The sequence below is a fragment of the Gekko japonicus genome, unplaced genomic scaffold, assembly GCF_001447785.1.
Source record: "Gekko japonicus isolate JY-2015 unplaced genomic scaffold, Gekko_japonicus_V1.1 scaffold4859, whole genome shotgun sequence".
Classification (NCBI taxonomy): domain Eukaryota; kingdom Metazoa; phylum Chordata; class Lepidosauria; order Squamata; family Gekkonidae; genus Gekko; species Gekko japonicus.
The window spans coordinates 30,803-44,971 of NW_015165983.1; the positions used below are offsets into that span (position 1 = coordinate 30,803).

At 49.1% G+C, this 14,169-nt stretch overlaps 1 protein-coding gene across 1 annotated transcript; it reads right to left on the reverse strand.

Annotated features, from left to right (window-relative positions):
- Positions 1-2,961: 2,961 nt before the first annotated feature.
- On the reverse strand, positions 2,962-4,137 carry LOC107110683 (probable G-protein coupled receptor 132). The gene has a single exon (XM_015411485.1). It carries the CDS (start codon positions 4,135-4,137, stop codon positions 3,085-3,087), a length of 1,053 nt encoding a protein of 350 aa, XP_015266971.1. The 3' UTR covers positions 2,962-3,084.
- Positions 4,138-14,169: the final 10,032 nt, after the last annotated feature.

Genomic DNA, 14,169 nt, shown 5'->3' on the forward strand with positions numbered 1-14,169 from the left:
TGATTGTCAGATTTTATGGCAGTGTCCAGACTGTATGCCGGCTTTCACGTCGTTGGATCTCTTGGTTTTATGGAACTGTCTGCATAGATTCATGGCCGTTTTATGGCCGTTTCGTGGCCGTTCAGGGGTGACTCTGCAGTCAGTACATCGTTGGCCCGGGTTATTTGAATGTGGTTTTGAGTTGCATCTTTTTCCGTTCCAGCGTGGTAAAACAACGGAGCGAATGCCTAGATACAGATTGGGCCTTTGTAGGGTTCTCAAGGCAAGAAACATTCAGAGGTGGCTTGCCATTGCCTGCCTCTGCACAGCAACCCAGGACCTCCTTGGTGGTGTCCCATCCAGGAGCTAACCAGGGCTGACCCTGCTTAGTTTCTGAGATCTGGCGAGATTGCGCTAGCCTGGGCTAACCAGGGCTTGGTGCCTAGCATAAATGTGCATCCACAGACGGGGGCCACACCAAGGTTGCCAAAACAATATTGCCAGGAATGGGGACTTTCAGCAAGGAAGAAACCCAGGGGTGAAAAAGTACACAGCAACACAGGATAGCGTTAAGGGCCTCGGAAGCCCCAAGAACATCAGAAGATTCCTGATGGACCAGACCGGTGGTCCTTCTGGTCCAGCATCCTGTGGCATACAGAGCCCAACCAGTTGCCCTGGAGGCATAGAGGCTGAGGTCTTCCTCAGTCTCGGATGGCGTTCCTCCTGCCTTTTCCCCAATTACCTAGGTTTCAGATGTTAATGCAGTAAGGGAGATCTAGGTCCTTTCCCCATTTGCCTGCCACCCCAGATTTTCTCAGTGTTCAAGTCAAGGCAATTTATGTCCACGGCAAAACAGCATCCAAGTAACCCAGGGCAACAGCAGGCTGAAACCAGGCTGGCCACTGAAGGGAGGAAATGTCACGCAGAATGGGGGAAAAAACTGGAATAAAAAGAAGGTTGAGCTCAATTTTAGTGCAGAATGGAGAAAAAGACCTGGATTTAAAAGAAGGTTGAATTTGATTTCAGTGCAGAATTGCTTAGAGGACACTGCGGTGAACATGGCTTAAAAGGAGAGTGCAGAAAGGGCCTTAGGCTCAGAGGCAGTGTGGTGTAGATAGACACAGCGTTGGGCTTGCCACAGAGCTGAGCCAGTATTGTGTAAGGACTGCCACCCTCCAGGTGGAGCCAGGAGTTCTTCCAGAATTACAACCAATCTCCAGACAGCAGAGATCTGTTCCCTTGGAGAAAATGGGGCTCTGGGGCAAGTGATGCTCTGTCTTCTTGGTGCTTGGGGGGGGTCAACAGTGGGAGGGCTTCTAATGTCCTGGCCCCACTGGTGGACCTCCTGATGGCACCTGGTATTTCTGGCCACTGTGAGACACAGAGTGTTGGACTGGATGGGCCTTTGGCCTGATCCAACATTGGTGTCTCTTATGTTCTTATGACATTGCACAGGCTCTGTCCAACCTGCCACTGCAGCTCACTTCCTTGGTCAAATCTTTTACAGATGGGCACAGAATGTCCAGTGGAGGCACTGATAAATAAATGCTGTAGATTTATTACTTCAGTATAATGTGATGATGGATTGACCCAAAATGTGCAGAAATGTGGCAGGGATCAAAGCTTAGACTGGGGGAAATTTCTCTATCCTAAGAAGTCTTCCTCCAGCTTAAGTAGAAAAGAGCAAGAGTCCAGTAGCACCTTAAAGGCTAACTAAATTAGCCTTAGCAGTGACACATGAAAGTTCCTGCTCTGCCACAAATTTTGCTAGTCTTTTAAGGCGCCACTGGACTCTTGCTCTTTTCTACAGCTACAGACAAAGACGGCTACCCATCTTGGAGAAGTGAGCAGTGACCAATGCTCCCTCTAAGCCAGTGGTTCTCAACCTGTGGGTCGCGACCCCTTTGGGGGTCGAATGACCCTTTCACAGGGGTCGCCTAAGACCATCGGAAACCACAAATTTCCGATGGTCTTATGATAGCAACGAAAATAATTTTATGTTTGGGGGTCACCACAACATGAGGAACTGTATTAAAGGGTCGCAGCATTAGGAAGGTTGAGAACCACTGCCGTAGAGTCTTCTGAGCAAAAAATTCTACTTTGTGAGCTACTGGCAATAAAGTTGTGAGCGAGTGATTTGGCTCCTGCATAAGTTAGTTTGCTCTGGAGCCGTCCTCCCCGAGCGAAGACAAAAACGTGTGAGCTGGTGGCTCAAAGAACTGTGAGCTAGCTCACACTTAACCCAGCTTAGAGGGAACACTGGCAGTGACTCATGAAAGCTCCTCCCCTGCCGCAAACTTTGTAAGTCTGTAAGATGCTACTGGACTCTTGCTCTTTTCTACAACAGACAGACTAACAGGGCTACCCATCTCGATCTCTCTCCAGCTTAAGTAGTTGTTCCATTGAAGAAAGGATTCTCGGGCTGGAGGAAGGCTTCGAACTTTGCTCAACTGAAATGGCAAAGTAGCGGTAGGACCCATCCAATGGCATAAGGAAGATATTGGTGCTGGAAAGTTCCGTCAAGTCGCAGCCAACTCATGGCGACCACACAGCGTTTTCAAGGCAAGAGACGTACAGAGGTGGTTTGCCATCGCCTGCCTCTGTGCAGCAACCCTCCCCTTCCTCGGTGGTCTCCCATGTAAGGACTAACCAAGGCTGACCCTAATTAGCTTCCGTGGCCAACCACATCAGGGCAAAGAAGATATTATGGAGAGGTAACACCTCCCGTTTCTTCTCTGAATTCCGAATTCTGTTGGACTGCTTGATTTCATCACTTCCCTCTGTACCCAGAGGGTAACAATCCAGTAACGGTGTCGATTAGTCCACCAGCCCCTGATATTGCATGGCCTTTCACTTTCACATTGCGTCCCGTACCGAGGAAGGATCTGTCCACAAAGCACAGCATCATGATGTAATCCCATTACGCATAACGGCCAGGATTTTCTGCAAGGTTAGTTTGTAGCATCTGATGCAATGGGACTACTCTGTGCAAGAGGAAAGGAGCAGGGTCTTGCTGAGTCTCTTGGACATAGGAAGAAAGAGGTCATTCCTGATAAGAAAATTGTCTGCCTTCCTTTTTGATACAAACTTTTCATTAAGGAGATGCTACCTCTCCTCCTTATGTGCCTCTGAAGGATCCGCCGGTGTCTTTTGGGTGCTGTTGGGCTTGTTACTCTCCGTCTTGGATTCGTTCAAGAAACGAACCCCGGCCGACCTGAAAGTTCGACATATCTCATTTCTCGCATTTTCGCTGGCCAGCACGTAAATAAATGGGTCTGCGACACTGTTAGCGGTGGACAAACACAGGAATATGGTAGATATTTTGTTCTCAACCTTTAGGTGCCAATGGAGATGAAAACAGACAGCTCGTGCAAGCAAGTCAAAATGGTAAGGAGCGAAGCAGACCACAAAGATGGAGATAATCGCAATGGCCAGGTACTTCACTTTAGATTTCTTCTGCGGGCTCAAGCTGCAGCTGATTTTAATGTTTTGAAAGATTTTGTAGTTCGTGACAATGAGGATCGTGAAAGGGATGGCGAAGCCGACGAGGAAGCGGATGATGTTGAAGGTGGCCAGTTGGTTGTTGAGAGAGCTTTCAAAGCAGGTGGTGGTGTTTGGAGCCTGGATGTTGGGGTCGAAAAACACGGGGCTATAGATCGCAGCAACGATGGCAAAGAGGGTCGACGTAACCCCCGTGGCGATCCTCTGGTTCCGCAACCCTCTGCTCCGCAACGGGTACACCACCGCCACGTAGCGATCGATGGAAATGCAGCACAGGAGGAGAATGCTGATGTAGATGTTGCAGAAAAAGATGTATCCGATCACTTTGCAAGCTGTTTCCCCCATCGTCCAGCAGTGGCCGTTCTGCACGTAGATGATCCAGTGGGGGAGGGTGCTCAGGTACATCAACTCGCACAGCGACAGGCCAAACAGGTAGATGGAGAGAATGTTTCCCCTGTGGATCTGGACAGAGGTCAAGACGGCGGTCATGAAGTTGGCCGGCACGCCCACAGTAAAGACGATGCTGTACACCGCAACCAGAAGCAACCTGCTCTCTTCGTACAGAGTGGTCTGGTTGCATGTGGAATTGGGCTCAGCCATGCTGCTCACACAGGCAAGGCTGGTCTGGTTGCATGTGGAATTGGGAGGCTCAGCCATGCTGCTCACACAGGCAAGGATACCCAATGGATGCCTCCCTCATTTGGGTCTCTCCGTAGCTCTGAAAACAGAATGGAGAAGATTAATTTTTTTAAAAAATGAACAAGACGATCGTAAAGGGTATGACCTGACCAGGTCTGTAATAGTGTGTACATATGTTCTGTCAAGTTGCTCCACGTGAGGAGCTGTTAAGTAGTGGGTTCTGGATGCACTGCAGTGATCAGCTCTAGTTTATTCAGTGATTCCAGCAAACTACAAGGACACCCAGCAAGGCGTGATCCCTGCTTATAAAGCATGTAAACACCACACCCAACACACACACACCCCATTCCCAATGATAGGCAATTTACAAAACTTTACATCTTAATTGGTTTGCTCCAGGATCTTGGTGAACTATTGTTCTAAGGTAACTAGCTCAACCCGTTCCTGGTACAGTTTGAGGCATGGCTTAGGCTCATTACATAACAGGAGCTTTTAAGGCAAGTGAGAAGCAGAGGCAGGGGGAAGAAGGAGGAGGAGAAGGAGAAGAAGAAGAAGAGAGAGTCTCAGAGCGGTTTATAATCTCCTTCCCTTCCTCTCCCCACAACAGGACACCCTGTGAGGTAGGTGGGGCTGAGAGAGCTCTGACTGAGAACTGCTCTTAAGAGAACAGCTCTGAGAGAACTGTGGCTTGCCCAAGGTCACCCAGAAGCTGCATGTGGAGGAGTGGGAAATCAAACCCGTTGTTTTTTTTAAATAAATAAATAAACCTGGTTCTCCCAGCTTAGAATCCGTGTTCTTCACCACTATGCCGTGTTCTTCACCACTATGCCAAATTGCCGCCTTCTGCAGAGCCTTCTTTGGTTGGCCTCCCATCCAAGTGCCGACCCTGCTTAGTTCCCAAGATATGACGAGACGGGGCTATACCCTGCCACCTTCCCTCTCAGGTCCGCGATCACCTCACACAAAGTCTTGTTTAAATTGCCTCCCCAGTGATCCAAACTCTGTCCTTGCTCAGTACAGATTTGGAGGGGACTCGGGAATCCTGTAACCTGTACAAAAGATGCAACCAGAGCAAAACGACATCAAGTATTTGTGTATTTATAGAATTTCCCAAAGCGGTTTATAAAAATTGGGGGTGTTTTTTTGCCATCAAGTCACAGCTGATTTATGGTGACCCCGTAGGGTTTTCAAGGCAAGAGACGTTCCAAGGCGGTTTGGCATTGCCGGCCTCTGCGTAAGCGACCCTAGACTTCCTTGGTGGTCTCCCATCCAACTACCAGTTTGGTTAAGTGCGCGGACTCTGATCTGGAAGAACCGGGTTTGATTCCCCACTCCTCCACTTGCACCTGCTGGATGACCTTGGGCAAGCCTTAGTTCTGGCACAGCTGTTCTTGAAAAAAGAGCAGTTTCTGCCAGAGCTCTCTCAGCCCCACCTACCTCACAGGGTGTCTGTTGTGGGGAGGGGAAGGGAAAGGAGTTTGTAAGCTGCTCTGGGACTCCCTTGGGTAGTGAAGGGGGGGGTATAAATCCAAAATCTTCTTCTTCTACCTAACAGGCCCAAACATGCTTAGCCTCTGAGATCTGACAAGATCGGTGTAGCCTGGGCTATCCAAGCCAGGACCAGAATTTTAAAAAGCAATAAAACCTGAGATATTCAATGCAGAAATAAATAACATAATGCACACTGCCCTGAGTAAGAAATACGATAAACAGTAATGTTTGTTGACTGAATATTACCGTATGTGCAATCTGTGAATGTCAATCTGAAGGCATGCACACATTTCTGTGATGTGGTAGACCACACAGTATTTGTAAACCAATGCACCCTGGAGATGTAAAATTTCTGAAAGTTCTAAAGAATCGATTCCCCCCCCAGAAAAATATGGAAATTTGGGGGGGAATTAAAATATATGCATTACTTACCATCCTATCAAACCTAAACTAATGTTACTGTTTTAACAACATGAATTGCATGTTGTACAACTTAAAGGTAAAGGTTTCCCTTGCTCAAAAGCTAGTCGAATCCGACTCTAGGGTTGCGGTGCTTGTCTCCGTTTTGAAGCCGAAGAGCCAGCGCTGTCCACAGACGTTTTCATGGTCCTGTGGCCGACTTAACTAAACACCAAGGCGAACAGAACGTTGTTACCTTCCCACTGAAGTGGTACCTATTTATCTACTTGCAATTTCTTGCTTTTGAACTGCTAGGTTGGCAGGAGCTGGGGCCAGAGACAGGAGCTCACTCCATCACACGGCACTTGGGTCTCGAACTGCCGAACTACAGACCTTCCAGTCTGCAGCTCAGTGTCTTAACCTCTGAGCCACCTCTGAGAAAGGCAGGGTATAAATAAAGTAAGTAAAATAAAATATAGGTAAATGTAAAGGTTTCCCTTGCTCGAAAGCCAGTCGAATCCGGCTCTAGGGGGCGGTGCTCGTCTCCGTTTCCAAGCTGAAGAGCCAGCGCTGTCCGAAGACTTTCCCCGTGGTCATATGGCCGGCATGACTAAATGCCGAGGTTCACGGAATGCTGTTACCTTCCCATCGAAGCGGTACCTATTTATCTACTTGCAATTTCTTGCTTTCGAACTGCTGGGTTGGCAGGAGCTGGGGCCAGAGACGGGAGTCTTTAAAAGTTATAAATGCCTTAGATTTCTACCAACAAAGTTGCAAATATATCCAATACTTGGGAGAGAACTGCAAGCTGATGCACCTTATGTGACCTTAGCACATCTACCTTAATTGTTGCTATCTGGCTAGAGAGCTCAGTTCTCAATTAAACTTTCAGAGTTTTCCTCTGAGGCTTTGCTGCAGTTTCTGCCCCACCTGCTTCTGATCACTTCCCCTCCAGCAAGGTAGGGCAATAAGCTGGGGTTTTTTTACCCAGTCTGTGGGTGTATACCTCACAGTGATTGGAGAGAAAGGGGAAAGGTCAAACACAAGGTCAACCACAAGTCAGGTCAAAGGACCACAAGAACTAATCACTGGTACAGCCCTTCCTGCCCTTCCTCTCACAATCTGCCTAAGCATTGCTGTCAGATGGCCATTCGGCCTCTGCTTAAGCACCTCCAAAGAAGGAGAGCCCACCACCTCCCGAGGAGGAAGAAGAAGAAGAGGAGGAGGAGGAGATTGGATTTATACCCCGCCCTTCACTTGGAGTCTCAGAGCGGCTTACAAACTCCTTTCCCTTCCCCTCCCCACAACAGACACCCTGTGAGGTGGGTGGGGCTGAGAGAGCTCTGACTCAAACTGCTCTTTTTCAAGGACAGCTGTGCCAGAGCTTGTGACTGACCCAAGGTCCCATCAGCAGGTGCAAGTGGAGGAGTGGGGAATCAAACCCGGTTCTCCCAGATTACAGCCCGCACACTTAACCACTACACCAAACTGCTCCAACTGTCAGGAAGTTCTTCCCATTGTTTAGCCGAAAACTCTTCTGATTTAATTTCAACCCGTTGGTTCTAGTACGACATTCTGGGGCAACAGAACACAACTCTGCACCATCCTCTATAGGACAGCCCTTCAGGAACTTGAAGACGGTTATCATATCACCTCTGAGTCGTCTCCTCTCCAGGCTAAACAGACCCAGCCCCTTCGACCTTTCCTCATAGGACTTTGTCTCCAGACCCCTCACCATCTTCGTTGCCCCCCTCTGGCCTGGAGAGCAATTGCTTCCTGACCCCAAAAGGGGTGATCAGCATTTCCATGGGCGTGTAAGAAAGGCCCACAAGAACTAAGCACTGCCCTCCCTCTCATGATCTGCCCAAGTCCACACAAACAGCATTGCTGTCAGATGGCCATCTAGCCTCTGCTTAAACACCTCCAAAGGAGAGCTCACCACTCTAACTGTCAGGAAAGATACCTGATCTTATGAGGAGAGAATTGCAGGGCTTTCAGCAATCTCAAAAACAAACAAGCAAACAAATATGTAAAAACAAACAAGCAAACAAATATGTAATCTGGAAATATATTTTTATACAAAGATCCCCCCCCCTTGCTATATTCCCATTGGGTTTGCAAGGCAGGAGACGGACAGAGAGGAGGGTTTGGTTTGGTTGGCCATTGCCTGCCTCTGCGTAGTGACACTGGGCTTCCTTGGTGGTCTCCCATCCAAGTACTAACCAGGGCCGACCCTGCTGAGATTCCGGGATCGGATGTGGTCAGGCTTGCCTGGGCCATCCATGTCGGGGCATACAGGGAATAGGGCTGTAGTAAAATGCACTTTTCCTGGAGGAAGTTTTTACAAAGGACAGGAGCCGTAGTTTATGCCATTGTTTATTGGATGCATTTCTTGGGTTTACCGTGCCGATGGATTCATTATTGTAGGGCAGTGGTATAGCCAGGAGATCTGAAGGTTGTCTGGCAGCCTGAAACTCTAGCTCTTTTTGTGGTGAGCTAGGTTTATTTTTGGGAACGTCTCTTGCCTGGTTCTCCCAGCTCTTCTCAGCTGTGGGCTGAGAGAACCGTGACTGACCCAAGGTCACCCAGCTGGCTTCATTGTGGAGGAATGGGGAATTGAACCCGATTCTCCAGATTAGAGTCCGCCACTCTTAACCACTACACCAAACTGCTCTGTTTTCTAATGTCCGTAAACCAGTTTTTTGCATTTCTTATGTCATGTCTTATCAGGCTTGCCAGTCAACCAGTCAGGGCAGGGGATCTCCCGTCCCCGGCTGCTGTTGCCTGCTGCTGCTCCAAGCTGTGGCGGAGGGGGGAAAGGCCGGTGTTGCATATGCTATTACATCACTTCCAGGGAAAACCTGGAAGTGCTGCAGGGGAGTTCTCGGGGTTGCTGGAAACTCTATGGTTTTACCCTGGAGTTTCTGGCGATTCTTAGATCTCCCCAATGTAATTTCCAGGATTTCCCCAGAACTGACACAGCAGTGCATGCGGCATCATGTCCCCCCCAAACCTCCTGCTAGTCGCCATCCATGGCCTTTCAACTCGTCATGTTATATTGTTTTTAGAAGAAGAAGAAGAAGAGATTGGATTTATACCCCACCCTTCACTATCCAAAGGTGTCTCAGAGCGGCTTACAAACTCCTTCCCCTTCCCCTCCCCACAACAGACACCCTGTGAGGTAGGTGGAGCTGATAGAATTCTGACAGAAACTACTCTTTTTTTCAAGAACAGCTGTGCCAGAGCTTGTGACTGACCCAAGGTCATCCAGCCAGGTGCAAGTGGAGGAGTGGGGAATCAAACCCGGTTCTCCCAAATTAGAGTCCGCGCACTTAACCACTACACCAAACTGCATTGTTTTCTAACATTGTATTCCAGTCTCATTCCAGTGTTTATTATTTATTATTACATTAATATCGCGCCCTTCCCGCAAGCAGGCTCAGGGTGGCTAACAATGTTTGGCATAGTATGCCAGAATCATAAACAGTTAAAAACAATGGAACAATTGAACAGTTAAAACAGTTAAATAATTAAACAATTTAAAATTAAAGTGCTCACAGTATTAAATCGCAATGGCGTGCCATGGAAAGGCACACCTAAGGACCTCAGTCTCTGGACTCCACAGGATGGTAAATACGATGTCAGTTAGGCTGGCCTTACACCACAGATTGTGGGCATTGATGGTAGTGGTGGTAGTGGCGGCGGCTCCTAATTAAAAGCCTGGTGGAAGAGCTCCGTCTTACAGGCCCTGCGGAACGGCACAAGATCCCGCAGGGCCCTGATCTCCTCCGGGAGCTCATTAGCCCTGGTCGCAGCAAGCCTGGCATCCTTGGGGCCTGGAATAACTAGTCGATGTTGTGACCCCGACCGTAGTGCTCTCTGGGGTATATTATCTGTCCTATGGTGTTCCTTTGCGTTGCCAGATGATGTCCTCCACCTTGAGTCTCAGTGGGAAAGACAGTCTATAGATAAAACTAAGTAAGTAAATAAAGCTCAGCGCTGCCTTGGATTTCTTCTCCTTCACCTGCTGGGAGTCTGTTATGTACGTGGACCGCCTCCAGGGGTCCGCGGACAGGCCAGAGCTTGGATCCGAAAACAAAGGAAACTTCGGATCCTGGATTCCCCAGCCCCAACCAATAGCCACCTTGGCGGGACATTCAAAGCCTCCAATGGGAGTGGGAGGGTTGCTGGTGGATATGTATATAGTTGGCCCCGTGGCCGTTAGTCTTAGCCTTGTCTATGTGAAGTACAATAAACGTGTGCTACAGCATGTCGTTGTCCGAGTCCTCCATGCGGCGAACCCAGTACTTTTCAGAGTCGATCCAACGAACCTTCCGCTGCAGAGCCAGTTGCCTTTCGCTGGAGTCTTCCCTCGCCAGCTCTTTCAAATTTAACCCCCCCCCCATCCTCCCGGAATCATATCCTCCTGAGCTTGAACTTTTTTTTGCTCCTTGCATCATATCACGTCTTGCAAACTGCAGCCCAGAAGACCTCACCGGCTGCGGGGCCTGCATTTCACAAGAACCCTCGGAGCCCTTGCGCCACCGGCCCGTTGCAAAGCAAATGCGGAAGACAAGCGCAACCCCGGTCACATTCAGTCAAGCTTTAAGTACCGTGGCCTCGGTTCGTGCAGAGCGACCTTCCCCTGCCGTGCGCCTCATCTTCGTGCCCTCTCATTTCCTTTTCCCTTTGACATTTCCTGCCCTGCTACGTGGAAGAAATCATCGCATCCACGGAGTAGTTTTCTAATCCCCCACCTTGCCGCTTTCGGCTTTTTGTGCACCCAGGGCCGGCCCCAGCTTATTTTGCACCCTAGGCAAGGATCCCTCCTGGCGCCCCCCCCCGTGTGCCCACCATGGCTCAGACTCGTTAATTGGATCTGTACCCCGGACCTCCCGTTCCCCTGGCACCCATGCTCTTAACACTCACTTTTGCTTTTGTAACTTTGCCTGCTTTGCACATCTGGCTTCCACCAAGGAAGACTCTGCAAAGAAAGGCACTCGTCGCAAACAACCTCTGCTTCTCACTTGCCTTGACAGTTCCTTGCTGGGGTTGCCATAAGTCAGTTGCAACTTGAGTGTCCTTATGTAATAGCCCCCCTACTTAGATTCTTCTTTGACTCAGCTGAGTGACCCTTCTGTGCCCAGAGGGCTAAGTTCTTTGGTGGAATTGGTGTTTGTATCATCAGAAAGATCATAACATGTTTAAAACTCATTAGTGTTTGCAGCTGAATCAGGACAGTGGGGTGTGTGTGCCAGTTTGGTGCCCCTAAGGGCCAGCGTGCTCTAGGCGAGCGCCTAGTTCGCCTAGTGAGTGAGCCGGCCCTGTGTGCACCCACCGACCCCGTCCACCCGCCACAAACCCCTTGGCTGCGGGGGAAGATTGGGCGGGTGTGGGACACTCCCCGGCTCAGGTGCTGACTTCCTGTCTCTTAGTCTTCCTCTAGCCGCAGAAAACAACAAGCCAGACACGGGTGGAAGAGATGAATCTGCCTTTTGATAGAATAACAGAGCAATCCTATGCTGAGTGACTCCAGTCTATACCCACTGAAACAAATGAACTGAGACCAGAGTCACTCCACATAGGATCAAGGTCACAAAGAAATCATAAGCCAGTTTGGTGTAGTGGTTAGGAGTGTGGACTCTAATCTGGGAGAACCCGGTTTGATTCCTGCATAAATTAGTTTTCTCTGGAGCCATCCTTCCTGAGCTAAGACAAAAAAGTCTGAGCCGGAGGCTAAAAAACTGTGAGCTAGCTCACACTAACTCGGCTTAGACGGAACACTAGTCACAAGTCCTCTCAGAGTTGTTGTCTCACAAGCAGTCCTTGAAAGAGCTCTCTTGGCCCCACCTGCCTCACAGGGTGTCTGTTGTGGGGAGTGGAAGGGAAGGGAGATTGTAGGCTGCTCTGAGACTCCATCGGTAGTGAAAGGCAGGGTATAAATCCAATATTTTCTTCTTTTTAAACAGAACTCATGGCCTATTTGTCAGACCAGCGGACTGAGGTTTACCTGTGTTAACAACCCTCCTTCTTCTTGCTTGCCTCAGGCCCAAACTCAGGCAACACTCCTAGAGTTTAGATCTCTTCTAGAGCTTCCAACCTCCAGGTGGGGTAGAGCTACCAAGCCCCCACTGCCGAGTTTCCATTCCCTTCACGGCTTAGAACAGCTGGGGGGAGGAGACTACAAATTAAAATAATTAATTAATTCATTTTTAAAAAACCCCTAACTGGAGTTGCCTGTGCTATGACTTCTGGGGGAAACCTGGAAGTGATAGTGGCAGCTCTAGGAATTGCCAGAAACTCTATGGGAAAACCATAGACGCTGGTGCTGCTTTCCCCACACTGTGTCCCCCCCCCCTTGCTGGTTGCCAGGCCTGGAGTTCATAGAATCCTAGAATCACAGAGTTGGAAGGGGACATGCAGGCCATCTAGTCCACCCCCCTGCTCAATGCAGGATCAGCTTAGAGCATCCCTGACAAGTGTTTGTCCAGCCGCTGCTTACAGACTGTCAATGAGGGGGAGCTCACCACCTCCTGAGGCAGCTGATTCCACTGTTGCACAACTCTTACTTTCAAAAAGGTTTTCCTAATATCCATCCGGTACCTTCCCGCCCTTAATTTCAACCCAGTCTTGCGAGTCCTCTCCTCTGCGGCCAACAGGAACAGCTCCCTGCCCTCCTCTGAGTGACAGCCCTTCAAATACTTCAAGAGAGCAATCATGTTCTGGAATTACAACGGATCTCCAAACAACAGAGATTAGTTCCCCTGGAGATAATGGTCACTTTGGTGGGTGGACTGTAGGGATCTCTTTTCTACTGCGCCCCCCTGCCTCCCCCCAACTCTCCCCAGCCACTGCCCCCAAGTCTCCAGAAATTTCCCAAGCTGGAGTTTCCAACCCCAGCATTTTCCAGGTGCTTTCTGATGCTCCCTAGGCAAGTAGACCATTGGTTTCACTTGAGGACCTGAGGAAGCACCCTCTCCTGTCTCTGGTGGAGCAATCTATGATTATTCCTTCTACCTAACCAGGATGCCCATGATGATGGAATGGGATAGTCCCCTGACGCTGGCAATGGGAAGACTCTGGGCTTCATGAAGAAGAAGAAGAAGAGGAGGAGGAGGAGGAGAAGAGGAGGAGGAGGAGGAGGAGGAGATTGGATTTGTACCCTGCCCTTGTACCCGAAGGACTCTCAGAGGGGCTTACAATCGCCTTCCCTTCCCCTCCCCACAATAGACACCCTGTGAGGTAGGTGGGGCCGAGAGAGCTCTTTTGATAACTGCTCTTGAGAGAACAGCTCTGAGAGAACTTGTGACTGACCCAAGGTCACCCAGCAGCTGCACGTGGAGGAGTGGGGAATCAAACCCGGTCCTCCCAGATTAGAGTCCGCCGCTTTTAACCACTACATCGAATTGGCTCTCCTGAAAGGACCTAGAGTCCTTTCAGGCATCATACCAGCTAGAGTAGCCAGCTGAGTGCTGGCAACTCTGAGGACATGCAGGGTTCAGAGTTCTAATCAGCTTCATAATGCTGACACTGTGACATCACTTGTGCTGTGAGCTCGGAAGTGACATCAGCACATCAGGGAGCCACTCTAGGACTCCCCCAAACACTATGTTTTTCCCCCAGGTAAATCCTACAGTGTCACCCCAATGCGGTGGTGTCACATGGAAGTGATGTTGCAGCATTAGCCCAATGCCAATCCCTCCCTCCAGTTTTGCTCCTGCTGCTCCACCGTACAGTGTAGGACAAGGGGAAAATGAATGTGATTTCTGAATGTGGGTTCCGATATTTCCTCTGACATGTTTATATGCTGACAGCTGTCACTGTGCCTTCAAATGTTTAATTATAATAGATCCAGATCTTGGTATGTAACCTAGAATTTTTTTATTAGAGAAACTTTTCGTAAGATATATATTTTATAACTGCACTTTTTATATATGAAGCTATATATTAAGGGAAAGCATTATTAAGAGGCCTCTGGGGATAGAATTAGGATGCAATAAGAATGGAATGCGTATTCGAGAACCTGCAAGGACGTCAAGAGTGAAGCTGAAATGTGAATCACAACCCTTATCACCCAGCTCCCCCAAAACAAGGGAAAAGACTTTTTTCCCCCAGTGTGGGAACTCTGATCACAGAGGCCGATTTAGCACATGGTACTTG